Genomic DNA, 25,393 nt, shown 5'->3' on the forward strand with positions numbered 1-25,393 from the left:
TTCACCATAATCAAATTGTAAGATACTGATAATTTTTTAAATCCACAATAAATTAATGTGTATTTCATCTATCACGTTGCTCACAGGGACTAGATCCTTCTGGATGTGAATGATTATATATCCTATCTCTTGAATCATCTTACGAACCATCTTCATAAGATTTTCTTCAATTTTTCTACCTTCCTCGATAAGCTTTTCTTTACGAATACCAATTTGTTGTCAATAAACTGGGTGTCTTGATTTCTTTTATGCATTTGTTCAAAAACTTCTCGTCCCAAATCTTTTTTCCTACAATCATATATAACATATATGTCAATATAAAATAAAACAAATGAGATAAAAATTGGACTATGTATATAAATTGAAGAATTTTGAAAAAAAAATATTTTTAGGTAAATTATGAGTTATTGCGTCATGTCGATATTGTCAGTGCTAAAATCTATGACTTAACAAGTACATGAATGGAAGATAACTTTTACAAGATAGGATGAGTTGTGAAAATAACAATCATGATAACTGAATTAGTTGAATGCAAGATAATGAATGGAAGAATTGGAGATGAAAAAAATAAAGATTACTAGTATTCAATTTGTTGAAGCATGACAAAGCATGTCTAATCAACACACTATAAACCACATTGGAATGATCATAAAAAATATCATAGGATATAGTACAAGTGTCAACGTTGTCAACACATTTTGGTGATTGAGATTTGCATATGCTCTCGTTATTCATATACACTACACTTTGTCAACATGTTTCATGAAACACAATAAAAGAAAAATTACTAAATCGATCAAACTGGAGCCTGGTATTTCCATGGGGAAATAACATCTCATGACATTATGTAATGTATGAAACAAATGACAATGTTAGCAAAATTTTAATCAAGTTTTAGACCACAAAGAATAAAATGAACAAGTTGTTTATTTTTGTTAAGAAAAATATCCTAATTGATGCTAAAATTTATCAGATCTCAATACCTAAACTAATATAAAATGAGCCATAAAGAAGAGACACATGAATATTTCCTACAAAATTTTTGAAATAGTTAGGAAAAAGTAGTACAAAAGAAAAGAGAAATAAATAAATAGGAGAGATTTGGGCTATTAGGGAAATAAGCATACCCACCACAACTAGATATCTATGCTCGATAGTTTATTATTTCTTAAATTACTTTCAAGTTTCAATTCTCAAGGACACAAGTAGAATCTTCTTGCCTATTTCCATTCTCTGAAATTCGTTTACCTACTTTGAAATAATTTTACAGCCAAAACTACAGTTTCTAAAATGCCCATAATTTTAAAGCAATTTTATGGCAATTTCAATAACCCAATTTTAAAAACCAAGATATGTGGGGACAAGGAAAATGTGAAGCATCAACTATTACCTTCATGATGATCAAATTCAACATCTTTAGATTGGTAAGCATCTATACTCTTTGAATGTGAATCGTCTATTGCAGTGTCTACATCTATCTTCCTCTCTGGTACAGGAATATATTCGACTGTCTGAGGTTTATCGTTAGGTCTTCATCCCGGTCTTGGAAATCTTCCAAACAAGGATCTATATACAAGTCAGAACCAGCAATTACCATACTAGATGCTGCTAAGGCTGATGGGTTAGCATAAACTGCTGAGGCACCAGATATATCTGTAAAATTTGGAACACTTTCTGTGGGTTGCTCATCACATATGTCCCATCCATCAGTAGAAATATGCTGATTTTTAGCAGTTCCAAGGCCATGATTAATATCAGAAATATAAGTAGATTCCTGAAAAGAGTCTAATTTCTCCTTAGCTTCAGATGGCAAAATTGAAGCTGGGATTTGTTTTGCATTGACATGTGATCCATTTGATGTTGCTGCATTTTCAGATATGTAAGGTTTTCCACTTGCAATGGCAGGCATGCTTGGATGTTTCCCTTGAGGTCTGCCCATCTTGACAATATCAGCCATGGAAATATGTGCCGACTTCCCCAACCAATTGTTTTGTAGACCAGATGAAGATTGAACGGATGTTGAAATTACATCAGAAAAGTTGGCTGCATGCAGTGGGATTCCCATGGAAGCAGAAGTGTTGCAAGGAAACAAAGCCACAAATAAGAGATCACAGAGATTCCAAATAACCTAAACATTATTGATCCAACAAGCTAAGCAGAACATCACAGGACATGATATCATGATAATCTAGAACATATACTTCTGCAGTAAAATCACAATGCTAACAGGCTACACAAGTTGATCTGAAGCTATCTTCAAAAAGTTATTTGAAAAATCATACTGGGTATATTTCAGCACAAGTGACGAGCATGGCTATCAATTAATTGGCAACCTAAATAGTTAGGCATCTCTTAGATAAAACTGGTTACCTACTCCTCATATGGATCATAATAAACAAGTGCAATAGCGGTATAAGACATGCAACAAGGAATTTCTTCATTCCAACAAGTCATTCAACAAGCCACTTAACTACAATGATTTATGTAGATTATAAAATGAGAAAACATAGTTAAGATGGTATGAACATCTTAAAAAAAAAGATTTTTAATTACACAAGAACATAAGAGTTACAGGTGAAACGTGTAGAAGAAGACCAAAGAAAATTTTAGTGACCGTTACAAAGTGATTTAAGAGATTTGGATATGCAACAATAGAGCCATGGATGCACTTCAATGGAGGGACAATATTCATGTAGTCAACCCTGACATAGGATCTCATGAAAAGTCTGCACTTTAACAAGCAAAATATTGAAGAGAGGAATAACAAAGATGATGAAAATGGATAAAGTCCAATACCTCAGGATAGCTGTCTCCATCAAATTTCTGCATTTTGAGCAAAAGGACTCTAGTTGTCTTGATGAAATTCTTCAAACCCTAAGTCAGTGGAATACAACTTGAAAGATCAGTATCGCGGTCCGATCTAGGGCACACAGTTGAGGTTGAGAGCATGTGGCTGATGTCGCACTCTGCCTTGTGACCTCACGACCTCGCTGCGAGGCAGCTGCGGCCATGGCGAGGTCGCGCCTTTGCTGCCCTGCCGACAGATTGGGGGGAAGCGGGATAGGAGAGAGGCCTGTCTACCTGAGGAAAAGTAACATGAGTAGATCGGAGATCGGGAGAGAAGATCGCCGACGCCATGGCGGAAGACCATGAACAAGTACCACCAGACCAGGGTTGTGTGGATGCGGCGGGTGTCAAACGAGGAAGAGAAGAAGATTAGGGAAAGAGAAGAAAACAGTTTTTATTTTATTAAAATAAAATAAAAATATAATTATCTAATAATTTTTTTTCTAATTTATATAAATTAAAAACAGAATTCTATCTGTTTAAATTTTTTTAAAACAGATTTTAAAGACAAATATAATTTTATATCCAATTTCATTTTTAATCCGTTTTTATTTTTGTTTATAAAAATATATTTATAAATTTGTTTCTAATTCATTTTAAATTCTGTCTCAATTTTTTATTCGTATATTATATTTTATTTATGTGAAACAGAATATTAATTCTGTTGCAAATCCGTCTCTAATATATTAAAATCTAAAACAGATTTCAATTCCGTTTTAAAAATATGTCTCTGAAACCCTGTTTTCTTGTAGTGAATGTGATCTTTTAACTTTGCTTCGGTGGAGGTACTCACTAGGTTGACTTCTTCCAAGATTTCTTATTCTTCTTCTTCACTTGTCTTGGATTCTTCTTCAACCTTTGAGGATGTAGATGCTATATCTTCCTCATCCACACTTGTGGATGACCTTTCTTCATCCTTTTCCTCAAATGTGACCAAATTCACTTCCTCTTCTTCTTTTGATGTTGAATTGGTCTCCACATCCGATTGATTCTTCTCTACTTGAGCTTCTTCATCCGTTTCTTCAGATTTTTCCTCCTCTTGTGTAGACAAAGGTTCTTCTCATGGAACCTTCTTTATCTTGCTCCACAAATCATGTACGTTCTCATATTCACCTACATGACTCATCATGTCATTAGGTAAAATATCAATTAAAATCGATATTACCTTTGAATTTGCCTTTGACCGTGAGGTTTTCTCCTCCGTCCAATGAGGCGGTCGGAGTCTCTTTCCCTTCTTGTCCTTCGGAACTTCGAACGGCTCTTTGACCACCATCATGGTGTTCCAATCCGTGTTGAAGAAGACCTCCATCTTCATCATCCAATATGTGAAGTCCCATAAGCCTTCGCCTTCAAACTTTGGCGGTTCTATCAAGCCGGTCATCTTTGCTTCCTTGGCGGTTAGTCCGACAGAGAGCGACCTCGCTCTGATACCACTTGTAGGGGATCGGTCGGCCGGCTTGAAGGGGGTTAGATATACGGTGCCCCCAAATCGATTGATCTTCCTACACTTGTTAGTATGCGCAGCGGAATATACAAAACAAACAAGCTAAAGGAAATTAAACTAAAGACAAGAAAGAATGCAAACCAAGCTACACAATCATTTACGTGGTTCGGAGATAAAGCTCCTACTCCACGGTGTGTCCTTGAGGTGGACGATCCCTATCCGTCGGTGGATTACTCCCCGGAAGACCTCCGGCTAGCTCACGTAGCTTCTTGTGGGTGGAGAAACCTCACCACAACTCCCACCAAGGACTCTTTACAAGCTAGGGCACAGGTAGATTACTAATAGAGATTAACCACCTCTATTTTGTCAACCTCAACCAAGCTTCCAAGACTTAGTTATATAGGTTGCGGATTAGAAAACCCCGCCTACCAGTCGAATGCACATGCTGTAACGCCCGAAAATTCTCAAATTGATTTTAGAAATATTCTATTATTTTTCTGAAATTTTAGAATATTTTTTTTGAAATTTTAGAATAGCCGAAGTAGCAAAAATTAAATAAAAACGTAAAATAGCCTAAGCGGGAATCGAACCCGAGACCTATTAGACTCTACGCCTTATAGATGACTCTAGTAACCAAGGGGCCCCAGCAGGGGTGTGCTGAAAGAAGAGGAGAACAATTCTATTTAAGATTTAGTTGGATGGTGTTAAGCACTTAATATAAATAGGAAATTAAGAGAGGAGTTATTATTTTTCCAAACGACAAATCTCTTCTCCCTCAAACCCTCACCGCCGAACCCCTCCTCTCCTCATCCTCTCGGCGCCCAAGTCCAAGAACACCTAGGGTTTCATCCCTAGGGTCGTAGGAGCACATTCCGGCGACGACTCCGGCACAAGGACGCTCCCCTCCGCGAGAGGAAAGCATAGACGTAAGAGGATCGTCGAGAAGACCTTCTTCTCCGGAAACCAAGCGATCGGATTGTAAGAATATTTAGCGCAGAAAGTAAGTAACCCCTCACCTGCAGTATAAGTAGCTAATTGTATGTTTTTACACCCTTAGTTAGCATCTATGTTCTCAGTTTAGCCATAGACAGAATTAGAGCACGCCAAGTGCTCGATAAAACGCCTGGAATAGTTAAATGCTACAGTAAGCATTTTAATAGCTCAGTTAAATGCCCTAGATGCATTTTAAATAGCAAATAGAGCCTTGCTTCAGTGATATAGGACTACGGTCCAATGTGTGAGCTCTCATAGTCGCCTCTAGGTTCAGATAACCTAGTTCTAGGTTCAGATAACCTAGTTCTAGGTTTAGATAACCTAGTAAAATTAAGATATGACAAAATCAGTTTATAAACAATATTTTACTTTATCAGTGGCACTGTACTGGACTTCAGTTGTCCTTGGGTTGGACTCCCATAGTCGTCCCTAGGTTTAGATAACCTAGTAACCCTACTAGATTCGGGACTTGCTACCTCGGGCCTAGTTAGGGATGCGCGCACAGCAAGCACAGTTACTGGGCCCATCAGCAGCATGTTTAGTATTTTTATCTATTTACGAAAATAGTTTTCAAACTTCATAAAATAGATAAGTGAATTCAGCTTAGCTTCAGTTCAGTTTTCTATTGATATAGCAGATAGCTCTATGTTTAGTTCTTGATTGTCATGATTTACATGCTCATGTGCCATGTTTCAGCATTTCTAGTATGATTCTCAGCTTGCATATCAGCATGACATCTTTTAAAAAAAAACATAATTGCGAATGCATGTTTTTGTGAGGTAGATGGTTTCTTACTAAGCTCCCAAGCTTATAGTTGCATTTTCCTTATACTGCAGATAAAAGTAAAGGAAAGATGGAATAGCGGAGGCTGGAGGCAATGCGATGAAGATGTGTGTGAGAAGGAACCTGGAATAAAGATCCTTGGGGGAAAACTAGCAAATTAAGAACTTAGTACTTCTTATAGTATTATTTTTCTGCACTTTTAGATGTTTAAGTGTCTTGATTCATGAACGTATGCACCAAGTTATGCTTAGATTGTTATTTGTCATGATAGTAGATAGCTAACCATGAGTAATGACATGCCCAGTAATAGTGTTATGGTTGTAGTTGAATTCCTGAAAATTCTGTACGAGGTCGGGTCTGATTTCTGCGGAAATCAGAAACCCAATCGATCAGCCGATCGATTGAGCCGTCCTCAATCGATCAGCCGATCGATCGGGAATATAATTCCTGCGAACAGAGAGCCTCTGAATCGATCATCGGATCGATTAGCCAGGCTAGATCGATCAGCCGATCGATCCAGACTTGACCCCGTGCACAGTAGCGAGTTGAGTCGATCAGTGGATCGATCAAACAACTCCAATCGATCAGCCGATCGATTGGAATGTCTGATTTCAGCCAGAAGTGCCTAACTTCAGTTTTTGACCAAATAGAAAGTTAAGCTCCCTTCTTTAGCATATGTATAATTTCAGAAATGTATCCCGAATATAAATTTCAGATTTCATTGTAAATAGCAGAGAGTTTTAAATTAGTTCAGCTCTTTTCCGCACAAGAATAGTTAGCATAATGTAACCCCCGGCCTTACAGCCTAGTTAGTAGAAGACGGGTCGTTACATATACAGTCGACTGCCTTTTGTGAAAATTCGACCGTTACATCCCAACGGCTCGATACCAGTCGACTGCTAAAACTAGCAGTCGACTGCTCCACACTAATCGAACGAACAGAACCATTCTGTTCGCACTCAGTCGACTGCACAGTCGACTGCTAAAACATGCAGTCGACTGCTAAAATATGCAGTCGACTGCTACAGTACTGCTACAGTAACACTACAATACTGCTACAGTAAAACCCTAGAACTATGATTTAACTTCGAGTACAATCTCTCAGCACTTGGACCCTCACCCTTACGACTCATTTGACGCTTCCTTTGCAGCTTTAACCTCTTGCCTTCAAGCCTACTTCATTTGGCTCTCGTCCCTCGGATGTATTCAAGCCCGTGGCTCTTCCCCAATGTCATCCTTCGCGTATGCATCGAAGTCGCTTCCCTCGGCCCTTGTCCTCACTGCCTTGTCCACAGTCCCTCGGATACTCCATCCTTCACCGGACCCGAAGCCATCAACCTGAGTCACATGTGTATCCTGCAAACCTGCACAGTTCAAATACACATACCAAATACAAGGGTGAAACTAACTTAAATCCTTTGCCCAAACACCAAAACACATGGTCGCATGGACCATTGGGATTGCTCCAACAAACTGTCCATCAGCGCTTCGTTTTCCTTCGACCTTTCTTTCTCTGCTCGCTCGCTCTCTCCTTCGTGCATCTCCTTTGTAAATGCTTCTCCTCCCTCATCTTCTGCTCCTTCGCTCTTCGATCCGAAAATGGTCGGAGAAACAGTAGTACTATGTACACGTGTTTCCGTTCTGATTTTGATATGAGTGACCTTAGGACGGTGCAATCTAGTTTGCATCTTTCTGAAGCATACCAGTTTCGCGTTCGGGGACCCAATGATCATCCTTATCCTCCTCCCATCGACTTCATGACCTTCTTCAAAGACTAGCTTCTCGGCGATCTCAGCTTTCCTATCCCTTCTTTCTTTTTCTCCGTGAGTTGGTATTTTGGTATCCCCTTATCACAGTTCGCCCCCAATGCCTTTCGTGTCATGTGTGGAATGGTAATTCTATATCGCCTATATGAGATTCCTTTGACTCCTCAACTTTTTCACCATTTCTATTCCCTTAAGCAATCGGAGCCAGGTGTCTTCATGGTGCAATCCCGGACCGGGTATAAATTCTTTGAGGGCATGCCTTCTTTGAATAAAGGCTGGAAGTCCTGCTTTTTCTATGTCTAGTTGTCTGATTCCGTGCTTGGCCTGTTGAATGACGTCCCAATCTTCCCTCTCCTCTTGAGTTGAGTGATTATCAGCACCGGCTTGCCTGTTTCCTTGCTTTTGAGAAATTGGATGGAGTGCAACTTCGACTTTCTTCTTTGCTACGGGAGAGCGTGTGATACACTTTCGGGCTGAGCCCTATCCAAACGCCTTTGAGCGCACCTTTTGGTAAGATCACCTGACTCTCCTTTCATATCTTCACTAATTGAGATATTTTCTTTTGCTTGCAGAAGTCGTCATGTTCCGAGCCTTCGTCCTTGACTCCTCGACGATGCCGAGTGCAATCCTGCGAAAGCGAGACCGAGAGATTATGTTTGACCAGGAGGTTCCCCAGGCCAGCGCCTCAGTAAGGGCCTTCTCTCAATAGTCGGAGGACCCTGAGGCCCCCGAAGAGGAATCTCTTCCTATCGAGGCAACTGCTGGTGAGCAAGCTTTCTCTCCGGCTCCCGAGCAGCGTTTGCGCCTTCAATGCAAGCGACGATGTGTTACCCCATCAGTCCAATCCTCCCCTCAGAGGCCTCCTATGTCGCGGACGTCCTTTAAGGCCAAAACTCCAGCTTCGTCAGAGGCTGCAGCCTCCTCTCCTATCCCTATCCCGGTCCAGGAGTAGACAACCTCCCGAGCAGAAGGCCAACCCGGAACTTCTACGCCTTCTGCTCCTCCATCCTCGAGCCAACAATCGCCTTCTGCTCCTGCTTCCTCTTCTCGCCCCAAGGAGCGTCTCAAAGGTTGGTATGCCTTCACTTCTTCGTTTCAACTGCCATCCCTCCAAGTGCTGGGTTCCATCCCTTCCTCCAGCACCTCTCCCAACCACGGTCAGGTGCAACTTCATGGTGCCCTGGCCGATTAATGGAAAAGCATGACCAACCAAATTTTGGAATGCCCACAACTGGACTTGGCCGACCAGTTCTCCCAACAACTAGTGTTGGTAAGTTTTATCTGCTTCATCTCCATGTCCTTAGAATATTGTTAATCCTACCTACATTCTTTATAGACTTGTGTTATGGGGCTGAGCCTTTCCCAGTACGTAGCCGGTTTGCATCGGGAGAATGAATCCCTAAGGGCTCGAATTCAAGAGCTAGCATCTCCTGCAGCCCTGGGTCGCGCATTTGACCTAACGACCCCTGAGAGCCTGATTCAGTCTCACCTACAGATGGTGGAGGAGAAAACTCAGACTGCCCGAGACCTGGCCCATGCAGAGTCAGGCTTAAGTCTGAGGGCTTGAGATGCGTCCAGATCTTGGCTGACTTGGAGACGAGAGACACAAAGGTTACCAACCTCTTCTCACAGTTGCGGGAGCTCCAAGAGGCACATGTCTCTATGCGGACGGACCTGACGGCTAAAACGGCAGATCTGTCTGCCAGCACCGATTGGGAGGCTACCCTTCAAAAGTAGTTGGATGCGGCTCAGGATACTCTCAAGTATGTACAGGCGGAGCTCTCAACGGCCAAGGCAGAGACAACAACTGCTAGCCAATAATTGGCTAAGGCACGAGACGACACAGACAAAACTAGGAGAGAACTGAAGGATTACCAGGTGGGCGAGGACTCTCGTTTAGCAGCTCACAAGACCTCCTTCTTATCTTCCCAAGATTTTGGAGCTAAGATAGGCAACCTCATCGACCAAATGCTTTGTTATGGTGGCGCAAGGGCCTTGTTGTAGCTGCAAGAGAAAGGCTTACTCCGATCGACTCCTCTTGCTTCGCCCCAGTAGGGATCGCTGTAGCATCACATGTCCCCGATATCATAAAGGCCTTCAACTCCTTACCACGCGTCCTTTGACCTAACTTTTTTTTGACAAGACCCTTCTGCACGATATTCTAAGGTGATCCAACGACCCACATCACTTACGTGCCTACACTTTGTTAGAGTGTATACTACAAGCCTAGCTTTTGGTATAAACATTTATCTAGAAATAAGAATCACATTGGTCAAATATCTACATTTATGATAAATGTAGTTGTTCAATTAATTTATATTGTAGATAACATGGTGTGTGGTGTCACACACAGAGGATCATGTTATCAGTACCTTATAAATTATAAACAGTAGCTCACGACCATAATGGAAAGGAACAAACCATTGGAAGGTCGTAGTGTAATTAGGTATTAGTTTATCTTAACTATATAATTACACTAGTACACTTAGAGTGTATTGAGTAGGACCATTAGAGGTCGTTTCTTTTATACTGACTTTATAAAGAAACAAAGACCTCAGTTATTATGGAAGTGTGTGCTCTTAATCATAATATAATAACGAGCACATATATTTGATATTTATTTCTTTAATTTATCAATGGGTGAGATTTAGTTCGATGAATCAATAAGCCCGATAAGTTGGGAAATGATATCACTTATAGTGTGTGTTGTTGATTATAGAAGAAAACGCGTGTCCTAGTGATCTAGGTTGAGAATGTCCCCAAGAGGAGCTCATAAGGATTGTCATGTTAAACCCTGCAGTGGACTTAGTCCGACATGACGATGAAGTTGAGTGGTACTACTCTTGAGCTAGATATTAATTAAGTGAGTTGTCAGTAACTTACTTAATTAGTGGACATTTGTTATCTTAAACCCACGGAGACTAACACACTCATAATAAGAAGGAGCCCAAAATGTAATTTGGGATTGGTGCGTAGTTCAATAATAGTTCTTTAGTGGAATGAATTATTATTGATGAAATTAAGTTGTGTGTTCGAAGCGAACACGAATTTCATCGGGAGACCAAAACCAATTCCTCCTCTCGGTCCCTATCGTAGCCTCTAGTATATAGAGATTTATACCCACCGATACCCACCTTCTTACCCATCCAATGGGGCCGGCCAAGCTAGCTTGGAACCCAAGCTAGGGCCGCCAAGACCAAGTGGATGAGTTATGTAGGTGGTCGCCAAAGCTTGGGTCCCAAGCTTAGGTGGCCGGCCACTAGAATATTAAAAGGATTTTTATTAAAATTATTTCTTATGTGGATATCATGATTTTAAAGAGAGTTTAAAAATTAAAAATTTCCTTTTATAACTTTCTATAAAAGATTAAGAGAAGAGATTAATCTCTTTCCTTATTTGTAGATTAAAAGGATGGTTTTAATTTTTGGTAAAAACTTTCCTTATTTGTAAATCATCTACATGTTTAAAAGAGAGTTTAAAATTTGAAATCTTTCCTTATTTGTTGATTAAAGGAGGATTTTAAATTTTAAGAAAACTTTCCTTTTTAACCATGTTCATGATTTAAAAGAAAGTTTAAAAATTAATAATTCTCTTTTATTAGTTTCTACAAAAGATTGAGAAAAGATTTGATATCTTTCCTTATTTGTAGATTAAAAGAGATTTTAATTTTTAGAGATAACTTTCTTTTTATCCACATGTTTAAAAGAAAGATTTTAATTTATTAAATTTCCTTTTTATAAACCAATCATGAAGGGATTAAATTATTGGAGAAATTTTATAAATTTCTGGAGACAAATTAGGAAGTTTTAATTAATTAAAACTCTCCTTGTTTATAGCTTGATGGTGGCCGGCCATGTAAATTGAGAAAAGGAAAATTGTTTTTAATTAAATATATTTTTCCTTTTCATGGTAAAAGAATTAAGGAAGTTTTTAATTAAATTTCCTTATTTGCCAAGACCAAGGATTATAAAAGAGGGGGTAGAGAAGGCTTCATAAAAAGAACAACCTCTATTATTTTCTCCCTCTTTTCTTCCTTGGTGTGGCCGGCCTCCTTCCTTTCTCTTCTCTCCATCTTGTGGCCGGACCTCTCTTCCTCATTGAAGATCAAGTGGTGGCCGGATTTTAGCTTGGAGAAGAAGGAGAGAAAACTTACATCCCTTGGAGCTTGATTGGTGGAAAAAGATCTTCATCTCTTGGAAGCATAGTGCTTGGCCGAAACTTGAAGAAAGGAGAAGAAGGTGCTTTGGTGGTTTCTCATCTCGGAAGATCGTTGCCCACACAACGTCCGAGGTTAGAAGAGGAATACGGTAGAAGATCAAGAGGTCTTTCTAAAAGGTATAACTAGTAATTTTTCTTTCCGCATCATACTAGTTATTTTTGGAAATAATACCAAATACAAGAGGCATGCGATTCTAGTATTTCGAATATGTTTTTCGATGTTGTGTTCTTTTGTTTTCTTTTTCCTTGTGATTTGATTGTTCTTTTCGGTTAACCTAAAGTTATTTTAGGAAATTAAATATTAGCTTTCCATAAAAGGTTTTGTCTAGTCGGTGGTGGTTGCTCCCATATCCAAGAAGGCCATGTGCCTCGCCACGTCAGTACTGGGAACCAATTATGGAAATTAATATTTAATGGAATTAATAACTTAAGGTGATTTGGGTCGAACGTGTTAAGTTCCGCAGGAGACCCAAGTCAAAACCTAAAAGAACGAATAGATTAAGTTTTGGATCAAACGTGTTAAGTTCCGCAGGCGATCCAAAATTTAATTTAAAAGAACACATGGTAGCTAGGAAAAGGTTCAGACCTTTGTACAAAATTTTTGTACAGTGGAACCTCTAGGCTTTCCGAGTAGCAACCAACAATTGGTATCAGAGCTAGGGTTTTGCCTCTGTGTATTTGGTATTAGTTTAATTATGCACATGTCATACATAATTTAGGTAGGTTAATAGTAGGATGTGCTAACTTTGTGGATGCAGGATCCAACTATTATGGCTTATAGTTATTATGTGTGATTGGACCCTTGGACATGTCAAGGGCATTTTATTGTGTGTGCATGATTGTATTATAAAATACAGGAGGCTGTATTTAGTTTTATTAGGATTTTATTTTGATCTAGATACATGTACATTCCTTTTATGGAATATAGGATCAAAATGTAAAATTCTATTTATGTCACGGATCTAATCTTGCAAAGCGTGGAACCTTCGAGGACCAGAGGCGCAGCGAACTAGCAAGATGGATGCGACACTAGACCCGATAGCGGTGGCCAAATATGGCAGTGACTTGGGATGACAACACACGGAGGACAACTAGAGATAAAAGCCATAATAGTTGAAAATTAGATTTTCTATTTATTGCTTTTATATTGTCTTATGTGTGCATGTTGGTTTACATATTTAGTAGGCTAGCATAGTTAAAATTCCTCATTTATAAATAACTAAGTGGGAGAGGGATTTTTAAGTAAATCCCATGGTCTCCATTACTGGTTTGTAAGTGATGCAAACAAGCTTGCGCGTTGGCTCTGAGTGCCTTCCTCCATAACGGATGAGCTTGTTTGTGAATCACTAGAACAGACTTCCATTTTTGGATGACTATAGGAAGTTAATTAAGAGCGTGTGATCTTCCCCAACGGAAGGGGCATAATCTTATTAATGGACTTAGTGTCAAGTAATGGTATACACTTAGACACATCTAATAGTATCCTCCCCATCGGAGTCACTGTTATTATTTGTGTGACCAAATGAAACCAACTATTAATTTGTCATAAAACTAGGTTGACAAGATAATAAAATTAAAGGGTTAAAACCCTCTTACAAATGATTGATTTTGTATCGTCCACACTAACGTGGCATACAAAATTAACGGTGTTGAGATAATGTTATTTGTCATAAGGTTGCGTTGACAAGATAGTTAATGGGTTAAACCCTCCTTTTACAAATGTTGAATTTGTATACGTCCACACTAACGTGGCATGCAAAATTCACGGTGTTTGAGGTGTTGGTAAATTTAAATAATATTGTTTGAGGAATCAATGTTATTTTAAATTCAAAGAGTTTTGACCAAATATTTGATCAAAGACAGATCAACTATTAATTTTATTCGTCATAAAGTAAAGTTGACGAGATAATAAAATTAATGAATAAAATCTCCTCTTCGATTTTGTATACACAAAATTCATGGAGATTTTAAGGAGTTGATCTTGACCAAATGTTTTTGTGATTCTTAGGATGTTTGTCAATCCCTAGTAGTCATACTATAGAAAAGACTTAGTAGTCCCAATTGTAATGATTGGAAATAGGACTTGGACATTAAGGTAGACTGTCTTCTTAGAACTAAGAACAATTTAGGTGTATTTAATTCATTAGTTGAAACATGTCTAGTGGTGTTATCTACCAGAACCTGGAGTGTAGATACAAGATGCCATTAATCATGTCTGCAATTCATTGCAGGGTTCCAGGAAACCCGACAACTAAATGAAAGGTAAATCACCGTCCACATGGGCACTACTGTAAAAGTGGTAACTGTTGCAGTGGGAGATGTTTATCCTTTGATAAGAATAAAATATGGATTTTAAGTAATTGTCTTTACGTACCAAGTTTAGAAAGAACCTGATTTCAGTTTCTAAACTATTATAGATATTATGTCTATTTTGATAACAAAGTTGTTATCAAGAAAAATAGGAAAGTTATCTATTCTGGTATGATGGTTGACAATTTATAATCCAATAAACTTCCACGATGCAACAAATGGAAATTAGTAACACATCTTCTAATTTTAAGAGAAAGCAACCTTCGGAAATGAACCAATTATATCTTTGGCATCTAAAGCTAGGTTATACTTGAGTAGGATTCATTGGTAGCTGATGAACTTTTGGGTTTATTGGTAGTGGAAATCTTTCCAACCTACGAGTCTTATTTGGAAGGAAAATAACCAAGAAGCTTTTAAGTCCAAGGGGTATGGAGTCAAAGATATGTTGAAAACGGTTCATTCTGATTTGTGTGATCCTATGACTATCCAGACAAGAGGTAGTATTGAATATTTTGTCCATTTAATAGACAACTATTCAAGATACAAATAAATTTACTTAATGTACCGCAAGACTAAGTACTTTGATTAGTTCAAAGAGTACAAGGTTGATGCGGAGAAATGTTAAAGTAAAAAGTCACTATGGAAGATCGTAGTGGCAAGTACCTCTTGAGAGATTTTAGGAGTCACTTATCAGAAGTTGGATTTCAATCCCAACTAACTGCATCTGGTACACCCCAACAGAATGGTGTAGTAGAAAGAAGGTAAAGGACTCTTATGGAATAATTAGATAGATGATGAGTTATTCAGAAAATTACCAAATTTGTTTTAAGGATAAACTCTGAAAACGAAAGTGAACATAGTACCTTCCAAGTTAGAACTCACTTGCATATAGATTCAATAGGTGAAAACCTATTTTGAAGCATATTCGGATTCGGGTAATCCAGCACATATGTTAAAGAGAGACAATGATAAGTTGGATAGGAGTTCACTTGTTTGTTATCCTAGATAAACAAAAGTAGGTTTATAGTCTTAAAAATCAGAAGGTCATTGTTGGCATCAATGACTGATTTTTAGAAAAGGACTATATAATGAACCACGTGCTCATAAGTAAATTTGTTCTTAAGGAAATAATAAAGGACATGTCTAACCTAGTACCAACTGTACAAGATGAGATACCACAAGAAAACTGCAACACGTATCACAAATGATACACAATTGCATAAAGTGTCTTGTCACAGTGGGAGGGTAAATAGGTTCATGTTTTGGGAGAGTTTTTGGACTCGATCCCTGAAGGACATAAACCTGATCTCCGGACATATGACGAAGCACTCCAAGATAAATATGCAGCATCTCGGCAAAGAGTAATGAATAATAAAATTAGAATATATGTATTCTAATAAAATCTGGAAGCTTGTAGAATCACCAAATGGTGTAAAAGTCGTTGGGTGTAAAAAGGTCTATAATAGGAAAAGAGGGATAGACAGGAAGGTAGTAACTTTCAAAGCAAGGCTTGATGAAAAAGGAAACTTTTTCACTGGTAGCCATGCTTAAGTCTATCCGGATTCTTTTATCTATTTAGCAAGTGGATGTCAAGACAGCATTCCTTAATGGAAGTCTTGAAGAAAGCATCCATATAAAGCAACCAGAAGGGTTCATTGCAAAGGGCTGAGAGCATCTTGTGTAAAGCTCAATCAGTCTATGGACTGAGGCAAAGCTTCAAGGTCTTGGAACATCCGGTTTATCAAAGTAATTCAGACCTATGGATTTATTTAGTAACCGGATAAGTCTTGTGTATACAAAAGGTGTGATGGAAGCGTGGTGGTATTTCTTGTACTATACGTAGATAACATTTTTGGTAGTTGGAAACAATATCAAAATGTTGTCAGAAGTAAGGGTATGGTTGTCCAAACAATTAGATATAAAGGACTTGGGAGAATGTATATATTCTTGAGATCAAAGTAATAAGGGATCGCAAGAAAAGAATATTTTACTTATCCCAAGCTTCATACATCGGAAAAATCCTTGCTCGTTTTAAAGCATGCAAAACTCCAAGAAAGGTTTCTTACCTTTTCAGGATGGAGTAACTTTATCTAAAGATATGTCTCCGTAGACATTAAAGGAGATAAAGGAAATAAAGGCGATTCTTTATGCTTTGGCTATCGGAAGCCTAATGAATGCTATGCGCTAGATAAGAAATCTGTTTTGCCAAGGCATAGTTAGCAGATATCAAAGTAACTCTGGACAAGGACAGTGATCTGCGATAAAGCATATATTGAAGTACCTTAGATGCACTAGAAATTATATGCTAGTTTACAAGGCGCTATTTTGGTCCTTGTGGGTTGCATGGATTTTGACTTCCAATCGGATAGGGACAATAATAAGTCAACCTCGGGTTTTGTGTTTACTTTAGGAGGTAAAGTCATAACTATGGAAGAGTGATAAGCATAGGTGTTTTTCTGGACTCCACCATAGAAGTTTAGTATATGGCAAGCCTCTGAGGTAGCCATAAAAGCTGAATGACTCAATAACCTCAAGATAGACTTAGATATGATTTCTGGTTTGTCTAAAGATTATTACAATTTATTGTAATAATATTGGTGCAGTAGCAAACTCGAAGAAACCATAAGTCTATAAAGGCAAGTAAACACAATAGAGCGCAAGTACCACCCAATACGAGAAATCGTATAAACGAGGAGAAGTTGTTGCTGCCTAGAATGCATCAGATGATGACCTATAGATCTTTTCACTAAGGTCCTTAAGGCGAGAGCTTTTGATGGACATGTTGAAGGGTTGGGAATCAGATGTATGGCAGCAGATATGGCAGCTTAGTCTTTTAGTATAAGTGGGAGATTGTTAGAGTGTATACTACAAGCCTAGCTTTTGGTATAAACATTTATCTAGAAATAAGAATCACATTGGTCAAATATCTATATTTATGATAAATGTAGTTGTTCAATTAATTTATATTGTAGATAACATGGTGTGTGGTGTCACACACAGAGGATCATGTTATCAGTACCTTATAAATTATAAACAGTAGCTCACGACCATAATGGAAAGGAACAAACCATTGGAAGGTCGTAGTGTAATTAGGTATTAGTTTATCTTAACTATATAATTACACTAGTACACTTAGAGTGTATTGAGTAGGACCATTAGAGGTCGTTTCTTTTATACTGACTTTATAAAGAAACAAAGACCTCAGTTATTATGGAAGTGTGTGCTCTTAATCATAATATAATAACGAGCACATATATTTGATATTTATTTCTTTAATTTATCAATGGGTGAGATTTAGTTCGATGAATCAATAAGCCCGATAAGTTGGGAAATGATATCACTTATAGTGTGTGTTGTTGATTATAGAAGGAAACTGTGTCCTAGTGATCTAGGTTGAGAATGTCCCCAAGAGGAGCTCATAAGGATTGTCATGTTAAACCCTGCAGGTGGACTTAGTCCGACATGACGATGAAATTGAGTGGTACTACTCTTGGAGCTAGATATTAATTAAGTGAGTTGTCAGTAACTTACTTAATTAGTGGACATTTGTTATCTTAAACACAGGGAGACTAACACACTCATAATAAGAAGGAGCCCAAAATGTAATTTGGGATTGGTGCGGTAGTTCAATAATAGTTCTTTAGTGGAATGAATTATTATTGATGAAATTAAGTTGTGTGTTCGGGGCGAACACGGGATGCTTAATTTCATCGGGAGACCAAAACCAATTCCTCCTCTCGGTCCCTATCGTAGCCTCTAGTATATAGAGATTTATACCCACCGCATACCCACCTTCTTACCCATCCAATGGGGCCGGCCAAGCTAGCTTGGAACCCAAGCTAGGGCAGCCAAGACCAAGTGGATGAGTCAAGTAGGTGGCCGGCCAAAGCTTGGGTCCCAAGCTTAGGTGGCCGGCCACTAGAATATTAAAAGGATTTTTATTAAAATTATTTCTTATGTGGATATCATGATTTTAAAAGAGAGTTTAAAAATTAAAAATTTCCTTTTATAACTTTCTATAAAAGATTAAGAGAAGAGATTAATCTCTTTCCTTATTTGTAGATTAAAAGGATGGTTTTAATTTTTGGTAAAAACTTTCCTTATTTGTAAATCATCTACATGTTTAAAAGAGAGTTTAAAATTTGAAATCTTTCCTTATTTGTTGATTAAAGGAGGATTTTAAATTTTAAGAAAACTTTCCTTTTTAACCATGTTCATGATTTAAAAGAAAGTTTAAAAATTAATAATTCTCTTTTATTAGTTTCTACAAAAGATTTGATATCTTTCCTTATTTGTAGATTAAAAGAGATTTTAATTTTTAGAGATAACTTTCTTTTTATCCACATGTTTAAAAGAAAGATTTTAATTTATTAAATTTCCTTTTTATAAACCAATCATGAAGGGATTAAATTATTGGAGAAATTTTATAAATTTCTGGAGACAAATTAGGAAGTTTTAATTAATTAAAACTCTCCTTGTTTATAGCTTGATGGTGGCCGGCCATGTAAATTGAGAAAAGGAAAATTGTTTTTAATTAAATATATTTTTCCTTTTCATGGTAAAAGAATTAAGGAAGTTTTTAATTAAATTTCCTTATTTGCCAAGACCAAGGATTATAAAAGAGGGGGTAGAGAAGGCTTCATAAAAAGAACAACCTCTATTATTTTCTCCCTCTTTTCTTCCTTGGTGTGGCCGGCCTCCTTCCTTTCTCTTCTCTCCATCTTGTGGCCGGACCTCTCTTCCTCATTGAAGATCAAGTGGTGGCCGGATTTTAGCTTGGAGAAGAAGGAGAGAAAACTTACATCCCTTGGAGCTTGATTGGTGGAAAAAGATCTTCATCTCTTGGAAGCATAGTGCTTGGCCGAAACTTGAAGAAAGGAGAAGAAGGTGCTTTGGTGGTTTCTCATCTCGGAAGATCGTTGCCCACACAACGTCCGAGGTTAGAAGAGGAATACGGTAGAAGATCAAGAGGTCTTTCTAAAAGGTATAACTAGTAATTTTTCTTTCCGCATCATACTAGTTATTTTGGAAATAATACCAAATACAAGAGGCATGCGATTCTAGTATTTCGAATATGTTTTTCGATGTTGTGTTCTTTTGTTTTCTTTTTCCTTGTGATTTGATTGTTCTTTTCGGTTAACCTAAAGTTATTTTAGGAAATTAAATATTAGCTTTCCATAAAAGGTTTTGTCTAGTCGGTGGTGGTTGCTCCCATATCCAAGAAGGCCATGTGCGTCGCCACGTCAGTACTGGGAACCAATTATGGAAATTAATATTTAATGGAATTAATAACTTAAGGTGATTTGGGTTGAACGTGTTAAGTTCCGCAGGAGACCCAAGTCAAAACCTAAAAGAACGAATAGATTAAGTTTTGGATCAAACGTGTTAAGTTCCGCAGGCGATCCAAAATTTAATTTAAAAGAACACATGGTAGCTAGGAAAAGGTTCAGACCTTTGTACAAAATTTTTGTACAGTGGAACCTCTAGGCTTTCCGAGTAGCAACCAACACACTTGACGTCATATACATTGTTTACGGATCGCATGATTAACATTGATATCGAGGTTTTTTTTGGCTTCCCTCCTGATAGCTATAAATAGTCTACTCTACATCTTCTTCGAACTCCTTACTGCTGGCTCAAACCCTCCTCCCTTCTTTTCTTCCTTTTGCGTTCTTGCCTTCTCTCCTTCCTTTTGCTCTCCATGGATCCTTCATCACCTAGACCCGCTCCTGGCGTGTCAACATTCACCGACGTAGATCTGGGCGATCTTCGCTTCAACTATAAAGTGTCCACCGCCATGCACATTATCATACCCTCTGAGATTCATTAACTCTCCTGGCCTCCTTAGGGTTATGTGACTTTTTTCAAAGAATAGATTGTAGCTGACCTCCGTTTTCCTATTCACCCTTTCCTCTCTGAAATGAGTCGCTATTTCCACATTCCCCTTTGTCAACTTACCCCTAATTCCATCCGGATTCTGTGTGACTTCGTTCTTGTTTGTGAGTTATGTGACTACTTCTTTGCCCCTCGACGCCCTACCGAGGGCTTTTTTTCTCCTCCAGGCCCGCCTAAGGACTACTCTTTTCGCTCCCTTACCCTCTCTAGGGTCTGAGTGGAAAGCAAAGTATTTCTTCCTTCGTTTTCCCTTTGTTGTAGACTAGCCTACTGAGCGAAGGTCCGCGCTTCCTTCAACGCCTTTCCTGGGCAATTATCGCGCAGACCCTATGTTTATGGAAGCAAAGGCGCAATTGGCGAGCTGACGCTTCGACCTACGCATGCTACTGATGGAGGATGTGCTGTACCTATTTTGGCTGAGCATCGTTCCTTCGGAGCTTCCGTATTCCCTTGGTAAGTGTTACCCCTGTCCTAATTTGCTCTTGCCTTCTTATCCTGACCTTTACTTTGTTGCAGTGGACACTCTTGCCAGGGCATGTCTGATCAGGCCTCTTCCACTAAGCGCTCTAGAAATAAATCGTCGAGGGTGAACAATCCTGAGCAAGTGACGCCCCTCGTCTTCCAATATGATTGCTCCCGGGATGGCCATGGATAGTACTTCATCTCGTCCTGCCGCCCCTCCCACGACACATCCTGACAGCTCTATCCTTGAACCCGCTCAGCAAACTGCTTGTGTTCTTCCCGCTCGGCGCCCTTTTCCTTCAGAATAAGGGTCAGACTTAGATGATCAACCGCTTTTGCATCGGCTGAGGCGCAGGCTTTCCGAGGTAGATCCTGGGGCCAGGGCCTCCACTATGACCCAGGTGCCTCGGTCAGCGGCAACCTCTGTTCCAGAACCACAATCCTAGGATGACCCTTCCATTCCTTCATAGGCTTGACTATTTGACCGAGGAAAACCCCCGGTCGTTAAAGAAGAAATCGATCCGGAGGGGGATCCATACCAACTGCATTAGCCGGACCTTCTTCTCCTCGACCATCCACCTCCACTCGTCCTACCCCTATCGGGACTGCTCCTGGACCTTCCAGGTCCCGGGTGTTCCGCTTTCACGCCAATGTGCCTTTCCAGCGAGGGATACGCCATGACCCTTCTTCTTATGCTGGTACTGTCCTGCTTTTGTGGAAACTAGCAATGGCCAGGCAAGATGCTATGGATCAGACAGACTCTGTCCCAATTCATGGCCTGCTGGACTTGTTCGCAGAAGATGCTACTGCGGTCAGTCCTTGAATTCTTTTATTATTCCTCCCTTCCAATGTTGACTGTCCTTTTCTATGGCCAGCTTTATGCCGCGATAGAAAAGGCCTGGTAAGTTTCGCTTCCTCTGCTTGACCAGCCGAGAATCACGTAGGAGGTGTAGCTTGTGCTTAGCTACCTCGGGCTTGACCCCCAATACCTCCTTGAGGGATCAAGCGAAGAGATCCCTATTATGTGTCAGACATTCGACCAGATTCGTCTTGATTTCGATTGGCAAATCGCTGGATATGCGGGCGATGCTCTCCGGACGCTCAGGGTAGAGCTGGACCTCCTCCCAAGGGATGAGTTCTTTGGCTATAGGAAAAGACTCCTCTTAGATGATGTGGATCCCGCCATCCTGGGTCCTTTGAGGCTTGCGGGCCACGACCTTCACCATGTTGATATAACACCCGCGAGAGACCAATTGCTCGCCTTTGACTTCCTCGACTTGGTCTCCCACAGGGAATTTAATCTTCTGATGGAAGGTGGAGACTGCCGCTCGGAACTCGTGCGGTACGGGCCTTCCCAGGATAACGTTGTAGGAGGATAGAGAATCCACTACGATGAAAGTGCTCCTCCGAGTTCTTACCAATGATTCGGTACCCAAAGATATGATTAGCTTAATTTGACCCATTGGTCTTACCTCATTGCCAGTGAACTCGTACAAGGAAGTGGCTATGGGTTGGAGCTCACTAACGTCAATCTGTATGCCTTCGAACACATTCTTGAACAACAGGTTGACAAAGCTTTCGATGTCAACGAAAACCCTGCCCATGCAACTGTTGGCGATGATGACTTTGATTATGAGGGCATCATCGTGAGGGAGCACCACTCCCTTTAGGTCTTGCGACCCGAAGCTAATTATAGGCCCGAGGGCTTGTTCCCAACTGCATCCCACCGCATGTATCTCCAAGCGGTGCTCATGAGACTTTCGGGCTCGGGTGGAGTCTCCATCAGTGGGCCTTCCGGAGATCATATCGAACTCCCGGATGGTGACATTTCCCCTGTTCTCCTCCTCAAGGGATTCCATTTGCTCCATGTCTCAGCCTGACCACTGAGCTCCCTGACCTCTGCTTTCGGACAGGGGTTTATTGGATTGTCCGGCTACAGTAGGCTGTTGGCCATCAGCCTCTGAAGCTTAGGTGCAATCTCTGACGGAGGCAAGTCCAGTTCAGCTATACGCCGAGAGTCATAGGCGAATTGACGCAGTCTTCCGTCGAATGGGTGTGAGACTTATGGTAGGTGCAATAACGGGGCCCCCATATCTAGTCAGTGGGGGCTTGGGCGACTTCTACCCGTTGCGCCGCCCTAAAGCCTTGAACGGGCGGAAATCTTAGTCTGACATCCTTAGAGCGAGGAAAGGGTCGAGCTAGAGGTTGGGACGACGTTTTCTCCGATTTGCTGGCAGGAACAGGCGCCTTCTCTGCTTTCCACGGAGTTGCTTGAGTTTCTTCTATATTGATGTAGCTAGCTGCCTTCCCCAGCATCTCATCAAAATTCTTTACTACCTCTCGGATGAGGGCCCGGAAGAACTCCTCCTCTACCAGACCGTGGGAGAAGACGCTCATCAAGATTTCTGAAGTAGCGGGCGGGACGCCCTGAGCTACCTGGTTGAAGCGTTTGATATAGCTTCTTAAGGATTCCGCAGACCCTTGCTTGAGGGCGAAGAGACAGTGGTCTGCCTTCTGATACTTTCTGCTGCTGGCGAAATGGCGCAAGAAAGTGCTCTTGAAGTCCTGAAAATAGGTGATGGATCCATTCAACAATCCATCAAACCATTTTTGTGCCGAGCATGATAGGGTGTTTAAGAATACCCGACACTTAATAGCATCGCTGTATTGGTACAATAGCGCAGGGTTCCAAAATTTTCAGAGATGATCCTCTGGGTCCTTGCTACCATCGTATTCTTCAATGGATGGGGGCTTGTACCCCTTCGGTAGCTTCTCCTTGAGTATCCTTAGAAAGAAGAGCACTTGCTCCTCAGACATCTCCCTCGGCTCCTCCCAGAGGGCTATAACTTTCCCCTTCTTCGGATCTCTGGGCGAGGAACTCTCGGCCGTGGAGACCTAGTGCTACTCCTTCTTGATATAATAGTCAGAGCAAGACTCCTGATAGAAGCCTTGAGGAAAATCCTCAGGCTGTTTTCTTTTAGACCCCCTGTCAGAAATGTGGGTCTGGTCCTTCGAAATTGCAGGCATCTTATGGGGATGTGAAGCAATGATGTATTTTTTGGAAGTCGCTCGCCTCTTGGCTTCCCTAAAAAGTTTATACTCCCCTGCTGTCATGGTGACGTTGATCTTCCCAATGTCGTCCATCATCACATTCTAGAACATGTGAAGGAGATTCCCACAAACGGTGCCAAATTGATTCTGTCCGGAATATGAATTAGACGAAGATTGGCTGAGATGACGTCGGTGTTGACGGAGAGGTGACTTAGAGACACCTAGCATACTTACACTATAAAGGCAGACCCTCACGTGGAGCTCAAGGACAGCAGTGACGAGATTGGCGGTACTAAGGCTATGCACATACTCAAACAAGCACACGGAACGTTAGATACCAGAATCAGAACCAGAGAAAAAGTCCCCAACATAGGCCCTCTGACGCTCAAGTCAAGTACTTTTTTCCCTAAAAAATAGTATACGAAGGAAAAAAAACTATAAAAGACGAGTGTGAATGTGCGCGTACCTGGCTAAAGGAGAGAACCTCCCTTTTTATATAACATTGCGTACCTTCAGAGCCTGCATGTTGTCAGAGAATGTCGGTGTTGGATCGTGACGCACGTGAGAGGGGGGTGAATCACGTGGTTTTAAAAACACTTCTTTTTCGATTTTAAAAAACTCGAGTACGTAGCGGAAAACGAAAATAATAAAGTACGAAAAGAACACAAGTAATTTTTTACTTGGTTCGGAGCCTTCGGCGACTCCTACTCCAAGGCTCAGGTCCCGCAGACCTATCGATAGACAATCCACTAAAAACCTCTTCTGGTACCCTCGGAAGAGAGAATCGAGTACAAAAAGTTAGGCCAAGTGTAACAGCCTGCACTTGTCCTTTAATAGTAACTACAATAATAAGTTCTTACCAACACTTCTTAGGAATCAAAACGGGGTGCTTTATGTTGATGTTTGTCTGTCGGGCGCGATCAGAACTCTTCAGAGCAGTCGTCTAGCTCAACAACTTCACAACAGAGTCGCAGTAGGAAACGAGAGGAATTGGAGGCTCAAATATCCGTGTAGTAGCTTGTATGTCGTTGTTGTCCCAAAGCCTCCTCGAGACTGCCATATAAAGGGCTTGGAAGGCGCCTTCCAAAGGCCTTGAAGGCGCCTCCAATGAGATAGATTCTATCCCAAAGTGATCGGTGCTTACCCAAGATTTCGGTCAAATTTCATCCAGCGGAAGGCGCCTTCCATAGCCATAGAAGGCGCCTTTGATGAACAATACCAAGGCGCCTTCCATAGCCATGGAAGACGCCTTCGGATACTGTTCACCCAAAAGCAGCTTTGTTTCTTTGCTTGCTTTCTTGCCTTGCAACAAATGTGTTAGATCAAAATACCTTACAAGACAAATGTTAGCACAATATAAAAATAGAGTAATTAGTTTATATCCTCCCAGTACTAGGAACTAGTTAATGTCTCAGTTTAGGGATCCCAAATAGACCTAAACTGGACCGACGCCTACTGTCTCTCAACTGGGACGCGTCCTCACAGTCACTCTCCTCTAGTGACTTACCTTTTGCTAGACATCCGATCAGCCCGTCGACCAGTCTGGACTTTGTGTCAGGTATCTGGTCAGTCCGTCGACCTAGCTGGACTTCGTGCTAGCTATCAGGTCAGCCCGTCGACCTAG

General features: G+C 40.4%; 1 protein-coding gene across 1 annotated transcript; it reads right to left on the reverse strand.

Moving 5' to 3' along the window:
- Positions 1 to 1,390: 1,390 nt before the first annotated feature.
- Positions 1,391 to 3,209, reverse strand: LOC122045874. The gene is made up of 2 exons (XM_042606280.1): positions 2,797 to 3,209; positions 1,391 to 2,078 (listed from the first exon to the last, which is right to left on the reverse strand). Exons 1-2 carry the CDS (start codon positions 2,814 to 2,816, stop codon positions 1,475 to 1,477), a joined length of 624 nt encoding a protein of 207 aa, XP_042462214.1. The 5' UTR covers positions 2,817 to 3,209; the 3' UTR covers positions 1,391 to 1,474.
- Positions 3,210 to 25,393: the final 22,184 nt, after the last annotated feature.

This window comes from Zingiber officinale, chromosome 2B, assembly GCF_018446385.1.
Source record: "Zingiber officinale cultivar Zhangliang chromosome 2B, Zo_v1.1, whole genome shotgun sequence".
Classification (NCBI taxonomy): domain Eukaryota; kingdom Viridiplantae; phylum Streptophyta; class Magnoliopsida; order Zingiberales; family Zingiberaceae; genus Zingiber; species Zingiber officinale.

Excerpts from the sequence above, each read along its gene's own strand:
- LOC122045874 (XM_042606280.1), bottom strand. The coding sequence starts at position 2,816 with ATGGAGACAGCTATCCTGAG. Across the intron at positions 2,079-2,796 it reads ATGGAGACAGCTATCCTGAG|CACTTCTGCTTCCATGGGAA; the intron begins GTATTGGACTTT and ends GTTTCCTTGCAA.